Source organism: Terrapene carolina, unplaced genomic scaffold, assembly GCF_002925995.2.
Source record: "Terrapene carolina triunguis isolate 2854851 unplaced genomic scaffold, T_m_triunguis-2.0 Scaffold33723, whole genome shotgun sequence".
In the NCBI taxonomy this organism is placed as follows: Eukaryota; Metazoa; Chordata; order Testudines; family Emydidae; genus Terrapene; species Terrapene triunguis.
The window spans coordinates 410729-428348 of record NW_020698074.1 but is presented as its reverse complement, the minus strand read 5'-3'; the positions used below and the strand labels follow the sequence as shown (position 1 = coordinate 428348).

The 17620-nt window shown below is 40.5% G+C and overlaps 1 protein-coding gene across 3 annotated transcripts in view; it reads left to right on the top strand.

Annotated features, from left to right (window-relative positions):
* The first annotated feature begins 258 nt into the window (after nt 1–258).
* LOC113409535 (upstream-binding protein 1-like) overlaps nt 259–17620 on the top strand; it is a 48849-nt gene continuing 31487 nt past the window's right edge. For all 3 annotated transcript variants that reach the window (XM_026663566.2, XM_026663565.2, XM_026663567.1), the window contains exons 1-3: nt 259–900; nt 11103–11254; nt 15844–15920. In XM_026663566.2, the coding sequence (XP_026519351.1) occupies nt 788–900; nt 11103–11254; nt 15844–15920 (342 nt within the window). In that variant the 5' untranslated portion in view covers nt 259–787. The remainder of the gene's footprint in view (nt 901–11102; nt 11255–15843; nt 15921–17620) is intronic.

The following is a 17620-nucleotide window of genomic DNA, read 5'->3' as shown; positions in this document are numbered from 1 at the left end:
GGAGTCGCTCGCAATCGACGTCGCGGGGCCTGGGGCACTGCCTTTTGATTGGCTACCGTCTACTTTGCCTCCCTTCGAGGTTCTGATTGGACAGTCCTGCTGCCCGCCAACAAGCTCCAGCCAACCTTCCCTCTCGCTGTGGCTAAGTCCCGCCCCGGTAGGGGACCTGAACGGGGAAGGGGAAATAGCCGCCCGCCATGTTAGTACAGGTTCTGTAGCCGCGCTGGAGCGGAGACCCCAGAGGAGCCCAGTCCCCGGAGCGCCTGACAAGGAGCGGCGCCGCGTCTCTCAGCGGGGTGCTCGGAGCCCGGCTGGGGAGACGGGGACAGCCGTAGCGGTACCGGGAAGGAAGCGGCGCTGGCGGCCCGGGCTGTTGTCGCCGGCGGCGGGTCCTCGCCCGGGCTGTAGCCGGCGGCGGGTCCCCAGGCAGGGGGTGGTGCTGTTGCCGCTTCTCCCGTGAACGATGCGGCACCCGCCGCTGGGCTGGGTCGGAGCTCGGCCGGCGGCGGCCCCTTGCTGTGTCCGGGCCGAGGCCGCCGGGTCCCGGGCCCCACGCGGCGGCTGGGCGAGCGCAGGATGCTGAGAGCGGCCCCGCGCCCTGGTGCTGCTGCTGCTGCGGGGAAAGGGCCCCCCCGGGGCTGAACGCGGACTCTCCCCTTCCTCTCCCGGGCTCTCGGCGCCTCCCCCGGGCCCTACCCGCCCCCGCCGAGTCACCGCCTCCCACAGGAGTAGCGGCGGCGGCGGGGCTGAGCTGCTCCTCCCCTCCGGCCGCGCCGAGCGGCGGAAGATGGCGTGGGTGCTGAAGATGGATGAAGTGATCGAGTCCGGGCTGGCGCACGATTTCGATGCCAGCCTCTCCGGCATCGGGCAGGAGCTGGGAGCCAGCGCCTACAGCATGAGGTACCCGCCCCGCTGCGCTCCCCGGACCGCTGCGGCCAGCAGGCCCCGCTACGCCGTCAGTGCTGCCCCCGCAGCCGCTGCGGCGCTCCCGGTGCCTGGCCACATGTTAGGTACCAGCGCAGCGTGTATCCTCTGCCCTGCTGCGGGGGGTGGGTGGGTGAGTGAGAGCAGCCAGATCCCAATCCCTTCCTCCTCCAGCATGTGCCCAGAGCCCGCCTTGGGCGTTACTCCTTCGTACAGCGACGATATCGCCATACCCCAATAACGCGTACTGGGGTGGGGACGCGGACGGGCAGATGGCACCGTCTACAGTAGCCCATGTTTGCAGAGACTAGTACAGGGTTGTTGTGAGCCTCTTGTGCAGTTTAGCTTTAAACGTCTCCGGGGATGGGACTTCTGCAACCTGGGTACATTCCTTATTAGGAAGTCTTTCCAAAGTGCAGATATTCTTAACATAAGCGCTGCTAGTTTTAGATCTGTGTTCTTCCCTAAATCTACCTTTCTTGTTCTTTTTGCATCCTTCAGGGTGGTAATCTGTCATATTTCCCAAAATTGGTGTTAATTAGTTAAGCTGTTTTTATTTAGTTTTTCATTAACTATCTAATAACTTTTATTGCTCTTCCATGAGCTCTAATAGTCCAGCATTCTTTCAAGCATAGTATCTAGTTGTACTTTTATTAGGCAGCTCATCTTTTGCTTAATAATGGTGACTTTGGGTCTCTGTGCAACCTAAAATAGTGATGGCTTTTATTGTTTGTTTTTCTACCGTGTCACTCTTCCAATTCATACCCAATTGTACAGTCTGTTCTCATTAGGTATATTTTCCCATGATGGGTTTCCAGGTGTTCTTTTCCACTGAAAGTGTTTAAGGTGCCCATCACCATGGCATCTGGGTGCACTTCAAATTTAAATGTTTATTTAGAATAAATAGATTATATTCCACCTTCCTTCCTTTACTAGTAACACCAATCTAGCTAACCGTAAAGGACAAAGAAAACCTAGCCGTAGGCTCAGTGCCAAGAAGTTCCAGAACCTGGTTGGGAAAGCTTAGACAAAGAGACAGATCTCATACTGGGCAGTAAAGGTAACCAGGTGTGGACTTGGACATGTATCCAATAGGACCTAATTTCAGAGGCGAGGGCCTGCTGTTTAGAATGCTGCCCTTCGGTGCACATCATCTTTGGACCAGACAAAGCATTTTCATAAAAACAGATGACATACTGGTGCATAGGTGATAGCTGGCTACTGAGATAACTGGATTTTATTCAGTTTAAGGTTTTGTCAAGTAACGAGTACCTTGAATTTAATCCACAAAAGAATTGGTATCGAATACAGTATGTAAAGCACAGGTGGTATACTCTATACTCTTGGTAGCTTACTCTAATCAGTTTGGTGGCAAAACTGAACATTCGCTGAAGCTTCTGAGTGGTCTTCAAAGTCCAGGTATTCTAGTGTGTGTACCTGCTAAGGTGATTTTCATTTAATTCACTTACCTGCACTTTTAAAATAGCGATTTTTGTTAAAGGTCTGCCAATCTGAAAAATTAGATACTCTCTTTTATTATCAACTTCACAGGTAGCTCATTCCCACTTGAGATTGTTGGTATTTATTCACTCAGCTCTCCTCTGTGGTAGCCCATCTTTCTGACCCATTCTCTTTATCTCAGTCAAGATCTGAGATGCTTCATTTAATGGGAATGAAGTTGTGTGCCAGGTGGTGCAGGGCCTGCAGTTCTTGCCTGAGCTGTTTTTATAATCAGTTATTTTTGTGAGGTCAATTTTTCTTATTGTCCATCTCTTTATTTTTCTTAGTGTTTTTTTTTTAATTATCATTTATTTTCTCTAGCTTATTAGTAATCTAGTTGCTAATACAACTCTTCTCTCAGGTATATTTTTAAACACTTCTTATTCCCTGTAACCAGTCTGGCTAGCATTAACTCATTCTACTTTTTATTTATTTTTTAAAATTATTGTTCAGGCTTCCTCTCAAAGCTGATTTTTTATGCCCATTTTTGGTGCATTTTCTTTGTTTTATTTGAAAGAAAAGGTGTGGTTTAAAAAAAAACAAAACAGACTTTTGAGTAGTCCTGTTAAAATGCGTTGTTTCTTCTGGTTCTTTGTATTATCTATCTGAGGAATTCTGATCTGAGCTTTGTTTATGATGCCTCTCCTTCCATGCTTATAGATTTTAATTCTTCCTATTGCATGGTATTGTTTCTTAGCTCGAGTACTGCTGCATCCTGTGAATCCATGCCTTACTATACTAATGCTCCTCTTTTCTCAGTCACGTCTTGCTTTGTGTTTGGTACCCTATCTGAGATTTTGCTGTTGATAGATTATATAAATCATGATCTCATAAGAAATTATCACTCAAATAGTAGTCATAGCAGCAGCACTTAAAACATTTTTAAATAAAAAAAAAAAATGTGCAAGTTGTGAAATTGCATGTAAGAATCTAAAGTCAATATTGCACATATTTTTAGGGTTACAATAAAGCACAAACTAAGTTCTTTTTAGATAACCTATGGGCAAAAACATTAGCACTATTTTGCAATTTTCATCTGTAAGCATGTGGTCAAAGGAATTGTCTAATTGGGATTGTATTATTCTTTGGGTAAAGTTCAGAGTCGGTTACCCAAATATGCTGGGTTTTTTAGGTACCAACAACAGATATGTTAGGTCTTGTATCTGCAGTAGGACATAGTAGGATATGATTTGGGTTAGTGATGGTGACATAAATGGAAAAATAAAAGCAAGTGATGGAATGTAAAGAATGTGACCATGAGTCTCATTCTGTTGTGCCTGTTTTTGTATGAGAAGTCCAATATTTGTAATCTCTGGAAGGAAGTGACAGAAGAATGTGTTCATCTTTTGAAAAATAGGCTTGCTATATAGAAATAAACCTCTAGATCATATGTCCATGCTCTGTCTCTCTAAAGGAAGACTAGCATGTGCTTCCTGCCCCACTACCAGTCTTCCTAATGTATTTAGTGACCTGAACACTATTTTTCTATGTGGGGATTCTCACCCAAGTTGATGGTCAGTTTATGTCCAGAAGTATGTTGTCAGCCAGTCCAGCATTTATCCAAACAGAATACCTGTGGATGTCTATTAATCAATGTAGATTTTAAAGAGATGCTGTCAACCTGGAATTGAGTAATTTTAAAAATTTCCAGGTTTTAATGATACTCTTTAAATAGTAGATCATGAAATTTAAAAATATATTTAAAAAATCTTTTTCTGATCATCTGTTTAAGCGTTCTTTATGCTACAGTGAAACTAACTCTACATATGAAACAGTGACACTTGATATGTACCTAGTGCTGTTAAATGTACAGAAAACAAAACAACCCCCTGAACTGGAGGGGAAAAAAATCAAATATTTTTTGCTAAATTCTTTTAGTGATGGTAATTTTGGCAGTTACAAGTAACTATACTAGGTATGACACTCACAGAAACGTGACATTAAGTGCTTTTATAGTAGGTCCTGTCAAAGTTCATGACCAAAACCAGTATGGTTCCGCAGCCCTGTGAAAACTACTTAAGCTGTGTAAATGGTTAATACTCTGAAAGAGGGTTAACAGAATCCAGATGCAGCAAACTTGGTTCTTTTGGGGCAAATGAGTGTGTTTTGTGTTGTTTTTTAATAAGGCATCAAATAGTGAAGGCTGTGTCAAGAGAGAAAATGTTCATCTTAAGAAACTATTCACTGTTTCTGTGGTGGAATGAGAATTTTTTTCTTTCCATATCATGAGAGCCGTGAGCCTTCATTTAAACTAAATCAGATTACTAATATAGTTTTTTCATGTTTTATACTTAATTTTTTCAAAACTGGCTATTTCGGTTTAAAAACTGCAGTTTTCAGTATTCATAAATTACCTGCCAAAATATGGCCTACCATTTGGGGATTTGTTTATTTAAACTCTGTAACTGAGAGCCAACAATAGCCATTAACAGTGGGCTAGAAAAAAATCACGTAAATTCATGTGGGAAGTAGGGTGACCAGATGTCCCGATTTTATAGGGATAGTCCTGATATTTCGGGCTTTGTCTTATATAGGCACCTTTTACACTCCACCCCCGTCCTGATTTTTCACACTTGCTGTCTGGTCACCCTAGTGGGAAGTGTAATGCTTGTTAGTTAAACTGCTACTATTCAAAACTGTGTGTGCAATAGAGGAAACTAAGGTTTTGTCCACTTTTGTAAATTGACCAAAACAGCTATTATGAAATAGTTACTTCGGAATAAACCCCATATGCAGATCTTTATTCTAGAAGTGGATTAAGCTAAATCAGGAAAAAGTACTCTTACTCTGGAACAAGAGTCTTAACACCAGAGCTTATACCAAAATAACTATTCTGGTATAGCTATTTCAGTAGATTTCCAATTGTAGACAAGCCCTTAAAGGATCTGTTCAGCTTGACTGCAGCATGGGAAAGTTAGGAGTGGCCTTGGGGTTGGAACTGGGTCTCTTGGAAATAAGAACCAAAACAAAGAATGGAAGTTGGGGAGCTGAAATTAACACAATCATTCTTTCACCCTGACAGTATCTGAGGGAGCTCCTTACAGCCTGGGGTGTTGGATGTTTGTGGAACTTCAAAAATAATCTATTCCCTTGCTAAGCAGAGGCCTTGCAATTGAACTGGATCCATGGACACTAGCTGGCTAGAACTCCCAGTTCAATTCCCCACTAATGTGGGGTGTGTGTGTGTGTATGTTTGGATCTCACAGTTGGGGGTCCCCCCTCCCATTGTTGGTTATGTTGGTGTCTGGCTGATATGTTTGTCTCATAGATCTTTAGATGCCTGATAAACTTTTCAAGCTCTGCACTAACAAAGTAAAACATTTAGGCGAGTGATTCAGTACGCACTTCTTTTATGTATTTGTGGGCACTGTTACTTTTGACAGATCAAATTACTGTTTAATGTAGTTCCCGTAACATTCCATGACTTTCTAAACAAACTTGAATCTTTGTCCAGACTTCTTGTATAGTTACACACACCAAATTATCTAAGTCAGTGGTTCTCAAGCTTTTAGCAAGGACCCCCATTTTGATTTAAAAATTTTCAGGGACCACCAAACCCCTCGCTAAGCCCCGGGCCCTGCCCCCATTCCACTCCTTCCCTCAATGCCCCGCCCCACCCCTGTCCCTCCTCTTCCCTGTTTCTTTCTCCGTCCTTCCCCAGTGTACCCCGTCCCTGCTCCTCCCCTTCCCACCCAGCGCCTCCTGCACGCCGCTGAACAGCTGTTCCCCGGCGTGCAGGAGGCACAGGGAGAGAGGTGGTGGAGTTGATCAGTGGGGCCCCCAGTTTGCGAAACACTAAGTGATCATTGAGTTTTCCTCGACTATTTTAAAAGTTCTGAGCAGCTTTTTTAAACAATAGATCAAACAACTTTTGCACTTCTTTTCTTTAAATATTATTTTTTGTTTGGCTATTTTTTTCCACATACAAATATAAAGCACAATTTATATGAATATAACCTTATTTTATTTGTAGTAGATCCCAGAAGTCCTGCTCCAATTAGGATTGCAGCTTTGTTATACTGGGTGCTGTGCAAAACATAGACACAATCCATGTCCTGAAGAACTTACAATCTAAAAATTTATAGTATACAAATGTCATACATAAAACAATATGCATTACATATTACAAATACCTTTTTAATAGAATGGTAAATTTGTTTACATTTTTTTGTTCTGCTGTAAATTTTTATTTATGGTAATGACCCCAATGTTCTAGATCAGTGGTGTCCAGCCTTTTCAGCCTGATGGCTGAACACATTTCTAAAAGGTTAAGGAGACATACACCTCTACCCCGATATAACGTGACCCGATATAACACGAATTCGGATATAACGCACTAAAGCAGCGCTCCGGGGGGGCGGTGCTGCGCATTCTGGTGGATCAAAGCAAGTTTGATATAACTTACCTATAACACGGTAAGATTTTTTTGGCTCCCAAGGACAGCGTTATATCGAGGTAGAGTTGTACCTAGTACTTCAAGACAGATTCTGTTGAACTTGCCTGGCTAGTTCCTATGCCTCCCTCCTTACAACCTGTGATGAAAGGTGTGTGTGGGGAGCAGAGCAGCGGAGTGGCTGTGGCATACTGCTTTTCAGTATCCCCGATGGCATTGATCCCATGACCATAACCACCTGGAACAAGTTGGGGCAGCCAACTGGTTTCTCTAACCTGTGCTGAGATGGGCAGAGAACAAGGGAGATGTAACTGGTGGCTGATTCTCCGATTCTCCTTACTCTTTTTCCTGGGTTGCTGTGGGTTGTATGAGAAAGGGGAGCCATCCTTTGCTAGGTGCTCTCCTTGGCTCAGGCTCATAGCCAGTTGAGTTTCCATCCTGCTGTCTCTGAAGCTCCCGCAGCCTGTCAGGGAAGAAGGCAGTGGAGTAGCCAGAGTTACTGTCCTCTCTTCTATAATGTAGCAGGGGACTTTCTGAGCAGCTGCAACAGGGAAGGGCCAGGAGCTGCTTGCTCTGAGTGCTCCCAACTCTCATCAGAGCTGTTCCTTGGGCTGCAGGGAAAGAAGCTTTGGGAGGATTTGGGGATGTGATGCTTTCTGCCTCCTTCTTGTAGTTATGTGGATGATTCAAGCACTTACTTTAACATTGCAGAGCGTGGCTGTGGGAGCACAAGTTTTATCTTATCAAATACTCATTAATACATACATTCATCCTGAGAAGTCACAATTTAGAGCCCCAAAGGCCACAAGTGACCTCTGGACCACAAGCTGGATATCAATGCACTGCATACTACATAAAAAGGTCATTTGATCTAAAACAAACAAAATTAAGAGTGGTCAATTATAGAGTCACTTTTGATTATAAAATTCTTGATAAAATGATTTTTTTGTTTATATAAATATGACGACTCCCCATTTACTCTGTGGCCTTGGGAGCCAGTTGTTTTCTTCACAAAGGAAGTAGTTCAGAAGGGATTTGTGTTTGGAAAGGGAGGTGACCTTGTGGACCAGGCAAGGAAGACATTTCCAGGTGTAGGGCTGGCACAGAAGAAGATAGCGGTCACTGTGAGAAGGATGTGAAGACAAAATTGTCTGAAGCATAAAGTTGGGCATTGTTTGCTTGAAGCAAATATTCAAGCTCTTTGGAGCTCAGCCATTCTGATTTTCTCCATTGGAGAATAGGAACATTAATAAAAAGTGATATTGTATATAAAATTTTCCACATTTTTAAGGTGGTAAAATCTTGCACTCAAAAGTTAGAAGATGTCAGAATTAAGGTTGCCCGTAAGAGGAGTTTTTTCTCGGCAAAAAGTAGAGATTATGACTGCCACCTGTGCCAAAAATATAAAGACGCCAGAGTGGTTAAAAAAACCAAGCTTTTTATTGAAATCAGATTTTTTGTTTACATTAAACATATTTTTCTTTAAAAAAATAAACCTGTTTAAAATTAAATTTGAAATTTTGACTTAGATGCGAAACTTACTGTAATTTATAAATAAAAATACGTTGAAATTAAGATACGAAGTCTAGAAGAGAATAATGAAGTGAACCTGAAACCTGTAATAGATGGGTGTGTAGTGCCTATTTGATGCATCTTCTTGTCAAACACTTACATACTCCAGGAATAAAGCAAATTTTTCAAATTGTAAAATACTTCTGCGAGTCACTTTGTTTCAGCTTCACTGAACACAGGAGGAGGATCAAAACTAATTCTCCCCCATGACGCAAGATGGCATTCAGAGGTTGACTATTGTGAGTTGTTTATTAAAAACTTGCCTATGCAGATGAAAACTTGTGAAGAAAAGCAGGACAAAATAGATGGAACTATCGCAGCCAAATGTAATCAACGTAAGACTGAAGAGAAATGTAGAAGATATGCTAAATATACTGAAACCTGTTTCTATAACTTTGGACAAATTGCTTTATTGCTGATGCTGTTGAAGTTTGGAAAGACCTTCAAGCAACACTGCAGGATATCCAACAACAAATTTAAAGTTTGCAGTCAGTGAGCAAGCAGATGGAGAAAGCATTTATACCACCTAATTTTCTTGCTAGTATGCACAACGCAAAGTACCAGGGTAGATGCCTAACAGCCAAAGAGGAAGTTACTGTCATAGATGTGGACATCTTCTAGTCATCCATCAATCACGCCATCCATAATAAATATCCAGGATGGAAGGGACCCATGTTCAAGCAGTACATGTTTACTGCTGAAGTTCTAAATCGTATCTAGAAATACACTGTATTCTGGTTAGCTGGGTATTGTTTTTGCCTTCCATTTCCTCTCAAAGGGATTGCATGGCTTATGGAATATCCTTGGCGATTGTGGGGCAGATGGCGTCTCTCCATGTGGCTTCAGCTTTTAAACAAATGGTCTAAAGAAATCTTGAGTTAAATGTTTTCCATTACAGTAGAACCTCAACGTTACGAGCGTCTTGGATATGGAGGTTGTTTGTAACTCTGAACAAAATGTTACGGCTTTTGTTTAATTTTTTTTTACAACTGAACATTGATTTAATACAGCTTTGAAACTTTACTATGCAGAAGAAAAAATGCTGTTTTCCTTTTATTTTTTTAGTAGTTTACGTTTAACACAGTACTGTACTGTATTTGCTTTTTTTTTCTGTCTCTGCTGCTGCCTGATTATGTACTTCTGGTTCCAAATGAGGTGTGTGGTTGACTAGTCAGTTGGTAATTCTGGTGTTTGTAATTCTGAGGTTCTACTGTATTTCCTTTCATCACTTTCTATTCTTTTTCTTTATCTGGGGAAGGCTTTATATACCTAGAGCTGGCTGTTTTAGACAAGAATCAGCAGAATTTACTAAACACTTAAGTGAAAATACATGCTTGGTAGCTGCATCCATATTGAGGGTGGCCTGATGAGTAGGAAGATTCACCTCCTAGATGTGTCTTAAGTGACTACCAACAACCTTTGTTCATAAACATGGGCAGAACAGGAGCCTTCAGTTGGATTCTTTTTTATTTTCTTAGCCGTATTGTCTGTGATTGCCACACTGGCAAGGTAAATCATCTTACCAATTTAGTGTACATACAGTAAAGCAAAGTAAAGCAGGCCATGAACTACTTTCTTACCTGATGTTAACTTTGAAGCTTGTCACCCTAACTTCCTCCAATAATCCTTCTTACTTTCTTTGATCTGCTGAAGTTTCACTCATCACTTGTCCCTTTGAACCTTGTCTATGCTGTACTTCTAATAGAACCTCCAGGAACTTGGTTACAGCCTGCTTCCAATTTATAATGTAGATAGTTTCTGTTTGTGTTTGTTTGGCAGTAACTTCACCTTTCACTAGGAAAGGGACTGTTGGTTTAGGTGCTTGAGATAAGTTGCATTGTAGGTGCTGCGACAAAACTCTTCTTACTGCAACTATAATGGCTTTAGACATTTGAGCTTGGAATTCTTTCACTTAGGAGTGTGAACCTATAAGCAATATATCGTATAGAACTATTCAAGTAGGCATATCTCTTAACCTTGCTTCCCAGATGGAGAAACTGAACCAGAGCAGTCCAGTGACTTCAGAAGGTCAAAGTATATTAGTGGCAGATGAAAGAATAGAAACCATGTCTCATGGCTGCTTCCCTAGTTCTAGACATAGTCTTCCCAAAACTACCAATGCAGATAAAACTTCCTGTCTTGCTTCCACCTGTCCAGCTCCACCAGAGTCTAGAACTAGCAGATCTCATCCTTCTATACTAGACAATTTTATTCATACATTGGAAGGGAAGAACAAGTTTTTTCCACTTTATCAGCTCTCTTTAGTTTCTTAACTTTGAATGATCTAGTCAGTGAACTGAACTACTTAAATGAACTGCAATGGAGAAAACAGTCTCTCTGAACCTGCACAAGAGGCTACTGCTGTCAAAAGCTGATTTAGCACTTCAGCAAACTCTGGTTCCTGGGGCTTGGCCAGTAACTTCAACCAGTTGAGTGGTTTGACTTTCTTTAAAACTTTGCAGCAGACATGTACTGCTTAATATTTTTATATTTTAATTTAAATAGATTATAGTAACCTATGCTAAGGCCCAATCTATTTAATTAAAAAAAAATCTGATTTAAATATATTCTTGATTTTTTTTTTAATTAATTTTTATCCACTCAGCTTTTTGAAAATATTTTTCCTAAGGTGGTGGTGGTTCTGATTTTGCCTTTGTTTTGTAACATAAATGGATGCTTCTTTCAGACTGATGTTGTGGGATTTTTGTTTCAGTGATGTTTTGGCACTGCCAATTTTCAAGCAGGAAGATTCCAGCCTTCCACCAGACAGCGAGACCAAACATCCACCGTTTCAATACGTTATGTGTGCTGCAACATCTCCAGCAGTCAAATTGCACGATGAAACTCTTACTTACTTGAACCAAGGTTAGTATGCGTCTTCTGCATATGTTGTTTACCGTGGATGTAGCTTAATGAATGTTGGGATGCTGAAAAGTATAGGGATGAAAAGTAGGGGTGGTATCTTCATCTTTAGAATTTCCATGTGAAAATGAAAGACCAAGAGTGCTGGGGGAGGTTTCTGCTTACAGCTTATAGCTTTGGCTGTCCATTTCAGGGACATCTAGCATGCTTATGGTATTCCTCTTATGTCTCTCCTGACCGTCATGTATGCCAGTATGTCCGACTCTCGTGACCTAGGTCCATTTCAGCAATATACCATGGTCTAAGGGCAGCGTGTAAATATGCATGTTTTAAATTAAAAAATAAATGCGCATTACATCATATTTGCTTTTATCTACATATTCCTTGATAGTTAAATACAAATTGCTTGAATTTACCAACAATAAAAACCTACAGTTGGATCATTTCTTTGGTCTGCAGTTATATGGTTAAAGTGGTCTGGGACTGTATTTTAATCACTTTTGTAATGACATTACTAAAAAGTTACAGCATATAACAGCATGTCTAATGTTAAAGTTGACTTCAGTGGGAGCTGCTGTGCGCTTAACACTGTAGAAAATGAGGTAGGTAGGCATCTAACTACAGGCACCCAATTGTTAAAATCTTGACCTTGATGTCACAGATATCTGACTTGGCATTCTGCATTTCTGCTTGTGGAGGGATACATAAGCAAATCCTCATTAGGTGAGTAACTCTCAAGACTGCACAGGCTGCTACTAAAATAAGGCTTTAGTGACTGCTACATAGGGATCAGATAGGACTTGCCACTACCGATCATATTTTAATGTTCTGTTCCCACACATTGGCTTCCTAGGAAGTCTCCTTCTACCTTAAACTTAAAGTCCAAGCACTAGACCACTGGGACAGTCTAAGAACAGGTAAGAAGAGATGGTAACAAAATGTATCATGAAACTTCAGAGGTGCTGGCAGAGGAGTTAGAGAAGCCAGCTTATATGCAGAGGGTAGTAACTAAACCTCTAAAAGGTTAGAAGTGCACCCAAAACAGTGAATTAATCTTTTAGGTATTATTCTGCAAAAGTATTTTGGTAGCTACAAAGCAGTAGGAGCACCTAAAGCCAGAGAAATCTAAAAATTTAATATTAATTTAAGTTTAAAGGCGGAGGGAATCCTTCTGGGAAGGGAATGTGTAGGGATAGAAAAAATGCCACTACTGAGAGGAGACTCTGCAAATATTGGAAAAAGATACTGAAATTATTTTGCTTCATGGAAAACAAAGGTCAAGCTTACTTCTATGTAATTAACTAGAAAATCAAGCTTAAAAGACCTGTTACCGTACTAGTATGAAAGTGAAGTGTTATTTCACATTTTAAAGGATACTGTCTGAATTTTTTTGTACCTGCGGGTAGCACTCAAAATGAATATAAATAGAGAGATTTGGTATAGGTGGGATACTTCACAATTTTTATTACTTCATGCATTTGACAACATTTTATATATAATATGTTTAATTGTGTCCCCTTTATAGCTGATCAGTTTCTTTTTGTTGGTTTTCGCCCAACAATAAAGTAAAGAGACATTATTTTTAAGAGTATGAAAATGTGACTTGGAAATGCCCCCAAATGGGGAAGGAGACACGGACAGATGTATATATGAAACTAATTTTAATTAAAATTGAAAAAATTCACTAGACATTAAGGTGGTGTCCATTTTATATATGGTTGGTTAGGTTAGTTACTTGGCTGATGTTTTTATTGTGTGTTTGTTTTTTTTTTTGAGATAATTCAAAGGTTAAAATCATTGTGCTCTTAAATGGCAGTTAACCAGGGCTCAAGCATCTGTGTAACAATCTAGGTTACTGTCAAGTCTTGGAAAGCTATTTATGACTAACGTATGTTTGAAAGGTAAATTCTGAATGTTCTATCTGTGCAAATATTTACAAAGTAACACGTACAGGTAGATGTCCTTGCAGCCCTTAAGTACTTTACTGTCTGTCTCACTTACAGGAAGCCAGTTAGATTACTTGTCATGCGAGTCTAGCCATTTTATCTAGTAGCCTATGATAGAAAGATCTTCTAGGGAAGTCCTTTCCACTAAACTTCACCAGTCAGTAGACAAACTTGGGAAGTTTTTCTCTTGCTGAGCTTAAGGGAAGAAATGCTACCATAGTGGGTAAGTTAAAAATAAAACATATAAGCCAGAGGTTCTCAAATTGTGGTCCGTGGACCACCAGTGGTCCATGAGCTCCATTCAGGTGGTCCGCAGATAGTTCCCTTTTAAGGTGCGTGCCTGGGCAGCCGCACACGAGAGAATGAAGGGCCCACCTCCTAATTAGTGGAGCCGCGCAGGAGTGGCTCCACTAATTAGGTGCCTGGACCCTGGAGAAGAGACACATGTAAGGTGAGGTGGTGGCCTTGTGGGGGGAATAGAGGATAGGTGGGAGGGGGCAGAATCCATGTATGCAGACTGTACCTACATTTAATACTGGCATGATGACCGATATCATCTTCAGATTTCCACATGAATAAGGTCACTATGTATCTTATCTTGTGGGACTTATATTTATAACCTACTCTTTCTATATTTGTTTTAAGCACCTTGAGAGTAATAGCAGTTTTTACGTGATTGAATACAAGACCATAATATATTCTCTGTGTTATGTAAGAGGTCTGACTAGATCATAATGCTCCCTTCTGGCTTAAAATATTTGGAGTGGGGTGTGTGTACTGCATGTATTTGTTTTGGATCTTCCAAGATGGAAGGGACCACTTATAATCAAGAAGGATTTAACTGGAATAAATGCTTCTAAGAAAAATATTTTACATGTAAGTACATTGTTTGGGCTCTAAGTACTGAATGTGAAAGGGAATTTGTGTAGGCCCATCCTGTCTGGGTCTTCTGGATTGCATTTCCTTCATTGGTATCTCAGTGAGGAATATATGTAATTATTTTATGAATGGTTCAGGAAAATACCTAAATTTATTATAATAGCAATGGGCAATATTATGACAGGGGCTGTGTTGTGCTAGGTGTTGCACAAGCTTAGTAGATATGAGGTCCTTGCACTAAAGAGCTTGGTCTAAGAAAAATATAAATTGGTACAGCTTTGTGTAGTTTTGTAAATAGCTTTTTTGGTTAGCCATACATTTCTTTTGATCCTCTAGGCTAGTGTTTTGGAATCCAAATGTTTAAAGTTATTTGTCTTTATAAATACTTGATTAAAGTTTCTGAGATAGACCAACCACTAACTGAAAGGGTTCAGACAAAACTTCCTCCTATGGAAAAATTATTCCATAATTGTCCATTGCAATGTTCTTACATTTTCCTTTGAAGCATCTGGTACTGGCCACAGTCAGTGTCTCAGTATTTGACTACATGGTCTGATTTTCTGTGTAACAACCTTCAAGCACCAAAAGCTTTGCTTCTGGACTTCTTTGGAGTAAATGTAGTAACATTTAATGTTTGATTAGATTACTGGGTGTGAGTATACATTAAAACTTTTAGTGATTTTAATCTAAGTGAATTCTATGTATCTTGGGTTTTAATGTGGTACCAGTCACTATAGTATTTAAGCAAAGGAATTGAGCTGTGAATTTAGCTGATTGTCAGTTATGTCTTAGTTTCATACATCGTTGGTTGTCTTGAATATGTGGTTAGGGAATGCCAAAGCATGGCAAGTTTTGCCCTGAATCTGCTAGAGATCTAGCATCTGCTAACATAATCCTTAGATAAACTCTGACTTTACTCTTAATTACATAATGCTTCATTCAACCTGACCAGCTGACAAGGTGATATAGACAAGTCTGATTCTCAGTTGGTGCTGACTGAAATGTCTCCGGGCTTGTCTACGCTACAAAGTTAAGGCAACGTAAGGCAGCTTACGTCGACGTAACTGTGGAGGTGTACACACTGCAATGTTCCTCCCACTGGTTTAACTCTGCTGCTGTGCCTTGACAAGAGGCGAAGCACTTAGGATGACATAGTGTCAGTGTAGACACTGCGTTGCTTATGTCGCCCTAAATGGCCTCTAGGAGGTGTCCCACAACCCTTACTGTGACCATTCTGGTCACCGTTTTGAACTCTGAAGGTAACTATTTTAAAGACTGCCACTTTTAGAAAGTTATAGGAAGGGTTTTTACCCCATAGGCAGAATGTGTTTAAGGCAAGTTAAAATACAGGCAATCAGTACATAAATGCAGCTGTAAACGGTATAAAAACTCATTCCGTTGCAGTCAGAATATATGGTACTTGTGAAAATATTCTATTTTGTCGTCAACATATTGCCTTTCAGCTATTTCAGATATAAAGGAATTCAACTTTTGGTGTGGTCTGTGATCCTTTCTGCCAAATAGGAATAAACACTTGCACTAGACATAAAGTAGGATACATAGGGTTTGGAAGTATCTGTAGTTTTAGCAGTACCGTAAAAGTTTCACTTTATTCTTATGCAACCAGCTATATACTGAGAACTCCCTATAAGAGTTCCTTAACCTTATGTTTCTACAACATGCTGAATATAAACCAAATATTCTCTGCTTTAAACATAGAGGCTTTGTATGTCACCTTTTTATTGATACAAACTTTTTTCTCTAAAGGTCAGTCCTACGAAATACGGATGCTAGATAATCGGAAGATTGGAGACATGCCGGAGATCAGTGGAAAACTGGTGAAGGTGAAGTAGAGTTGTTCTCTAGATAATAGTAATGAGAGATTGATGCTGGTTGCCAAGTTAGTCCAGTGGTTTTCAACTTCTTTTCTACTCTTACCCCACATTGCAACAGGAAAAAAATTTGGAACCCTGTCTCCCCCAAACCTCTTAATCTAACCATAAAGAAAGTAGAAGCAGTCACAACCCCCAGGTTGAGAACCCCATAGCTTAGTCTGGTTGGGAGCCAGGGAATATTAAAGGAAAATTAAGTATTTTCCTTCCAGCTAACATGGCTGCATAAAATCAAATCTGAGTAACTTGACAAAATAAATAAAACTTAAATAGTATCTTAAATCCATGGTGTGCACACATGTTGCATACTCTGTCCATTTCTAGTCACCCCATCTCAGAGGATATAGCGGAACTGGAAAAGGTTCAGAGAAGAGCAACAAAGATGATCAGGGTTATGGAAGCTGTTGCATTGTGGGAAAGGAAAAATAACATTTGTCTATTCACTTTTTCCACACTATTCATGTTTGTTTAGATTGCTATTATATCCCACTTTAGTGGTCTCTTTTTTCTAAGCTAAACAGTTCTAATCTTTGTAGTCTCCCCTGCTATGGAAGCTGTTAGCATTCCTTCAAAATACGATCAAGATGGTGGTTCTGAAAATCAGATATTCTTTTGGTCTGCATATTAGGTTTTTACCTTCAACTGACCTGCCTTGCTGGCAGAAGGGAAGAACATTCTGTGTGTATATAGCAAGGCCCATAAGAAGGCAGTTTTAAAAAACCCTAACTGTCCCTCACCTTTTTGCTTTCCATTGCAACCCATCTTCTATCTTGCAAGCTTCAGTCTCTTCGGGATAGAGACTTCTTTATTTTGATTACTTTGATCATCACTGTACATTGTCTGCTCTGAATAACAAATAGTAATATCTGTCCTTAATTTTTTTAATCACAGTTGAGTATTATTAGGGAGAAGGTAGCTACTCCATAGTTAAGATTGAAGACTTGCTTTCTATTATAAGCCAGCTAAAGGGCTTTGGAATTTACAAAGTGCAAGGTAGCAGGCATCAGCAGGAGCCCAGCATAGGTAGTTTATAGAGCTCTGCATACTTTCTCTGGCACCAGAAGATCAATCAGTCATGCAGGTCTCTGGACCTAATTCCCAGATGGCTTCCATGAGTCACTTGCTCCTGCTTCCCTTTTACTTAGAAGCTCTGCAGGGTGTTCTCCTTCTTACCTCCCTGTGGCTGTCATAAATATTGAAAAAGAAAATAATAAGGAAACCAGACAAAATCATTGTTTATTTAAAATTAATGTTGAGAGTACGTCATAACTTACTGGTTGTTGTGGGGTTTTTGTTGTGGGGTGTTTTTAGTACAAGACTGTTGTAGTTTAAACAAAAACAGACAAAAGCCATTTGGAATTCAGAGCTGAAGTTAAACTTCAAGAAACTTAAACGTCTGAAAGTATGAAATTAGCACTTTGACTCTGTCCCATATAAAGCTTTGTGTTTTGCTGTGAGTTATTGCATTTTGCAGATAGAGGAAGCTGAAGCACAAAGATTTATGGGCTTGATTTTTTTCAGAAGTGCTGAACACCTGCAACTTCAGTTGAAGTCAGTTGGTAGCTGTGAGTACTCATCACCTTAGAAAAACAGATCTTAAGTGTCTTGCTGAAGGTCATGCAGCAGCCCAGTGGCCGCTGAGCAAAGAATCC